This window comes from Protopterus annectens, chromosome 9.part0 (assembly GCF_019279795.1).
Source record: "Protopterus annectens isolate FY-2018-M chromosome 9.part0, PAN1.0, whole genome shotgun sequence".
Taxonomy (NCBI): domain Eukaryota; kingdom Metazoa; phylum Chordata; order Ceratodontiformes; family Protopteridae; genus Protopterus; species Protopterus annectens.
Genome location: NC_056743.1, coordinates 718,175,885 through 718,181,884, shown reverse-complemented (window position 1 = coordinate 718,181,884; position 6,000 = coordinate 718,175,885). Strand labels below are relative to the sequence as shown.

The 6,000-nt window shown below is 39.3% G+C and overlaps 1 protein-coding gene across 1 annotated transcript in view; it reads right to left on the bottom strand.

Moving 5' to 3' along the window:
- Nucleotides 1-710: 710 nt before the first annotated feature.
- The window catches only part of LOC122811478 (small VCP interacting protein), a 246,555-nt gene continuing 241,265 nt past the window's right edge, over nt 711-6,000 (bottom strand). The window contains exon 4 of the mRNA XM_044083341.1: nt 711-1,533. Coding sequence (XP_043939276.1) covers nt 1,519-1,533 — 15 coding nt within the window. The 3' untranslated portion in view covers nt 711-1,518. The remainder of the gene's footprint in view (nt 1,534-6,000) is intronic.

Below are 6,000 nucleotides of genomic sequence, written 5' to 3'. Positions count from 1 at the left end.
CATGCACCCTTATGACTGTGAATGGCACAAAACAGGCATTACAGAATGAATAGTTGAAGGACTCTGAATATCCTCCTAAGCTACCATCAGAACAGGAAGACTGGACTGTGACTTAAGATGCAAGTCTTCAAATGAAACATCAAGAGTGCAGCATTACTTTAAATATCTGCCAGGGTCAGAGTATTGACACAAGTGCAGCTTTGGCGAATGAACCAAAAAAGGAAAGACCATCTTAGCACCAGTTTATTATGGATAAGCTGAAGTGGGGGGAGAAGATGCCTTTAATAAATGATGTTAATCTGTTACCTTTAACATCTATTAACAGTATACCACATGCTTCTTGTGTTGGCCTGTTGCTTGCTATGATGCTCCTTTAACTTTCCACAACTTAGTACAAAACAGAATATCATTTTGAAGAGCGATGCTACATCCAATTTTAATACTGCCTCAGAGGCAGGGATACAAAGATGTGGTCTCATAGTACTCTGTGAAGCAACAGTAGCATTTTACTCTCCTTATTATGGGTCATGTCAAATGGATTATAAAATACACCACTGGTTGTGTATACATTTGTGTTTATCTTTCAGTATGTATCATTTATACACTGTCTATTTATCAATATACCCACATACATATACCCCACACACACACACACATACTAAACACTTGGATATATAAATATGCATGCAGAATAATAAACAATTTACAACTTCTGCTTAAAGTTTTAATAAGCATGATCTACAGCACAATAAGCAAATCTCAAGCAGCTCCCTGTAACAATTAAAGGCACTAGAATAGAATACAGAAAACCATGCTTTCTAAAATAATACTTTTGTAAGTTTACATAAATAAATATCATTGACAAATTAGGTAATAGCAAACACATATCCTGTAGTGTTATAATATTAAATATATTAATTTATTTTAGGGAAAATAATATATTATTTCATCTCAAAACATTTAGGTAGGGGGCCTCTGTATTAGTCAAAAACAGCACTGTCATACCATGAATGAATTATATTTCATGTAAAGGAAGATGAATGTATGCTGATTTCATTCACAATTAATTTGTATGAAAAATAATTGTGTTGATAACATTATGAAAATACTATAAAATGTCATTTCTGAACATAAGAAAGCACATATTAGCCGTAGCATTTGTTTGCTCCTGCCCTCCCATGAACCAAAACAGCTCAGTCTTGCTCATGTTCACCTGATTTCCACCTGTATTTTCACTGTCCTCTGCTAAAAATTAAAATATGCTCAGCAGCAGGAAACTAAATATTCTTTGCGCTTAGGGCATTTTATATACAGCACTATGACTCTGTTAAATGTACACCATTTGGTAGCGGCCACTTTTTCAGCTTCCATCTTGCCATACACGGTACAATACTGCATCTCTGTACACAGTCAATATCATCCATTAAATCAGAATGCAGCCATTCAGTATATGGGAATTGACAAATATTCACCGTAACACTGGAACCATCTTCCACGTATATCTGAATTAAAGCTATTTTATCCTACTTGCCACTGTAGAAAAAAGAAGGAAAGGGAAAAATTAGATATACAGCGTTGAAAGATTAAGAAAAAAATATGCACCGAAATAACATGATATATCATTATTTCAAAGTAACGCTTTTTATAATGAATATAAATACCATTCACTGTATACATTTTACCTTTCATTAAAGCATCAGTAAGTGCAGTAACTCCCCAAACTATACTGGGATATAATGAAAAGCCCAGGGTGCTCTTCTGCAATACAAACGTAGAAGGCAATGCACCAGTAGGAGAACAGTATTCTCTAAACGAAACACATTATAAAGGAAACTACTGCACTCAGAAAACACACTGCTACATAAAGGATGGTGAAGTGGTTAAAAAAACACTACGCACAATTGTGCTACTAAATATGTGACTGAATAGCTTCAAGCCAGATGGTGAATACCATTCAGAGCCTGGTGCCTTTAAAGGAAGGATTAAAAAAAAAAAAAAAAAATAAAAAAATATATATATATATATATATATATATATATATATATATATATATGAGTTCCGGATGTTTGCTAGAATGAGCAAACGACCAAAACCCAAACGGCCGGGCATACTTACGCGAAAGTGTTTTTCACCGAAGAAGCACTTTCGCGTAAGTATGCATGTTGCCGAGGCTGTATTACAGTGCGGGTAAGTGAAATTTACCTTTTCCCCAATGTAGTGCGGCCTCAGAGGGAGAATATTAAAGTAGGGGTGGGGGGGGGCACAGGGGGGCGAAACTCCACTGCTAAAATGTTAATGTAGTGTTTTTTTTTTTTTTGTAACATGCTTTAACTAAAGTGCTGTTTCGATAAAAGCGCTTTCTTTAAAGTGTGTTTGGTTATTATGGATTCAGACATTTGCTCGATCCATATACATATATATATATATATATATATATATATATATATATATATATATATCTATAGATATATGAAATTACATATCTTCATATTTAGCAGGTTACTCTCATTACAACTCTTATACAAGAAAAACATCTTATATTTTTAATAAGCTGCATTATAACACTTAATTTCAATAAAAAAAAATTAATGATATGAGAATTGTTCAAAAGGATTCACAGAAGTTGCCAGTATAGCAAATATATTATACCCTTATGCTGGGAGCTGTGTTATCTCTGCGCCTGGCAGCAGTAACACTACCTAGTTGCCTAAATAAATTTTTCATCCAATGACAGCAAGCACTACCATTTTCTATTTTTTATTGATTCACAGAGAATAAAATTAATTAACTCAGTAGTTCAACACATAGTAAATGAGTCAAAAGAGCTACAGTGACAGATCTGTAATGCAATCTGTCAGCATTACTGTTTTGCTTCCTGGTCTGAATCACATTTATTATGTCACGCAAGCTTGTGCACTACTACTACCAACAATCAAGATAGAAGGCAGGACAATCTAGCCTAGGGAATTTGTTCTGAGCCACGAGCACAAAGGGATTGTGAGTGGTGAGCTGCCTCCCCAAATAGTACATATTTTTCATAATATTCTGATATGGGGGCAAGGGGCTGGCCTGTGTATCTAAACAATATGACCATCAAGTTCCTCATAACTGATCACAAATAATCATAGGGAGATACACAAGTGCACATGTATGTGTATGTGCACATCTGTGTAAAAGAAACAAGATGAATAAATTAACTTGAAACAGAATTTGTTTAAAATGAACAGAATTTCTTTAAAATGATCAGAGTCAGGCAATTTGATTGTACCCAATTTAAAGGTGGTAAATGGTTATATCTGTGTGTGAAAAAGTACAGTTTTGTACCTACCATAAATGTAGATGTCCGATAGGTATGCATCTGCAGTCATAACATATGGGTTGTCCTGCCTCAGTCAGCACTTCGGTCGGCCGGATTCCAAAGTCTGGGTCTGGCCTCGGCTGATGTCGCACTTCACCCGACGTCATAGCTCCTGGGGTATAAAGGCATCAGCCGACGCCATTTTCCTCAGTGTTTCTTGCCCCAGATGCCAGGTGCCCTCTAGGAGGCTAAATTTGGATAAATGTAGAAAATTCCAGACAGTAGAAAGCAAAATATATATATACATATATACATACAAACAAATACACCATAATAGATTCCCCCAGCTAGCTAAGAGAGGGGTAAGTACCCTAGGAATCCCACAGAGGGGAAGGAGGGTGGGTAATCCTGACTGCAGATGCATACCTATCGGACATCTACATTTATGGTAGGTACAAAACTGTACTATGTCCTTCAAGGATGTATCTGCAGTCATAACATATGGGTAGAATACCATAGCCAAACTGGGGGAGGAGGCACTAAGATAATGATGGTGTAGTTAAGATCCCTTGTAAAACAGCAGTTGCAAAACCTGCTCGGGATCTGGAGTATAGTGGAAGATTATAATGCTTGGCAAATGTATGCACAGAGCTCCAAGTAGCAGCTTCTAAAATGTCTTTGGTAGCCACTCCTCGTAGGAAAGCTGTAGTCGTGGCTGTAGCTCTTGTGGAGTGAGGCCTGATATTTTCAGGAGTTGTCTTGCCATGAAATGAGTAGCAGAATCTAATGCAATTTCCTATCCATTTTGAGATTGTCTGTTTTGAAATTGCTTTTCCTTGCACTCCTGTTGCATATGCTACCAGAAGCTGGTCAGTTTTTCTGTTGGCCTTAGTTCTGTCCAGATAGTAGCGTAATTGTCTGTGTACATCCAAGGTGTGTAGTAGTTTTTCCCCTCTGTTCTGTGGGTTGGGGAAGAATGTAGGTAAATGTATAGCTTGGTTCAAGGATACCCTGGAGACCACTTTTGGCATAAAAGTAGGATTGGTTCTCAGAGACACTCTATCCTGATGGAAGATAAGGAAAGGCTGCACTGCCATTAATGCCTGTAACTCAGATACCCTTCTTGCTGAAGTGATTGCTAGCAGGAAGGCAGTTTTCCAAGATAAGAACTGTAAGTCTGCTGTTGCTGCTGGTTCGAAAGGGGGAAGTGTTAATTTTTCCAGCACAAAGTTGAGATCCCATGCAGGCAGAGGTGGTGTCCTTGGAGGCTTTACGTTTTTGATTCCTCTCAAGAATTGCCTGAGGAGAGGATGAGAGAAGACAGGAGGATCCATGTTGTACTCTGCTGAAATTGCTGATGCATGAATCTTAATGGAGGAGTAGGACAGGCCATTGTGGAACAGTTCTGCTAAGTATTCCAGGATGTGTGCTAGGTTTGCCAGTGTGACATTTTCTCCCTTTTCTGCACTCCAAATGAGGAATCTTTTCCATTTGGCTGAATATGTTTTCCTTGTGGAGGGTCTGCGAGCCTCCAGGATAATGTCCTTAACCCTGAGATAAATCAGGTTGTTTTTGTTTTATGCAATTTTCCAAGCAGTTAGCTGCAGCGTTTTCAAGTTTGGATGCAGGGTCTTGTAGTTGTTCTGCATTAGAAGTAAGGGACATAGAGGTAGAGGCCATGAGTGCATCCGAGACATGCTTCTCAGTAGCGGGTACCAATGCTGCCTTGGCCAGTCTGGAGCTATCAGAATTACCTTTGGCTGTTCCTCTCTGATCTTCAGTAGAACTTTGTACATCAAAGGAAGAGGTGGAAAGGCATATACTGTCAGGGCCTTCCAGCTGAAAGAAAGGGAGTCCACCCTCCAGGCCAGTGGGTGGTATACTCTTGAGCAGAATTTCTTCAGTTGGTGGTTGTGTGGGGAGGCGAACAGGTCTATCTCTGGCATTCCCCATTTCTTTGTTATGGTTTTGAAGATATCTGGATGCAGCATCCATTCGTGAGCATCCGTGGTTAAGCTGTCTGCTAGTGAATTCTCTTTTCCTGGTACAAATCTGGCCTGCAGCTGGATGTTGAGATTCAGGGCCAAGTTCCACAGGTCCATTGCCATCCGGCATAGAGGGTATGAGTGTGTACCTCCTTGTTTGTTGATGTACCATATGACTGTGGTATTGTCCGTCCTTATCAGCAGATGTCCTTGTTGGAGGAATGGTCTGAATGCCTCGATTGCATGTTTCACTGCCAGCATCTCCTTTAGATTTATGTGTAGATTCAGCTGGTCTTGGGACCATAGGCCTTGGATACACTTTTCTTCCATGTGTGCCCCCCAGCCTAGGTCTGAGGCGTCCGTGGTGATGGTCTGCCCTGGATGTGGTTTGTGGAAAGGCAATCCTCTGTTTATCTGACAGGCCTGAGCCCACCACAAGAATTCTTTTTTCAGACATGGAATGATTGGTATCTGGGCTTCTAGACTGTGTTTGTGTTGAGACCATACATTCCTTAGATACCACTGTAACTTTCTCATATGCAGCCTGGCATGTGGGATCAGTATTATGCAGGATGCCATGTAACCCAGGGCCTGCAGGACTTTCCTTGCAGTAAGCTGAGTTTGTGTTGTTAATGCCATGAAATAGACTGGTAGTTGCTTTTGTTTTTCCTCTGTGAGAAAAGCCATCTGAGTTATTGTATCCAGTTCTGCACCCAA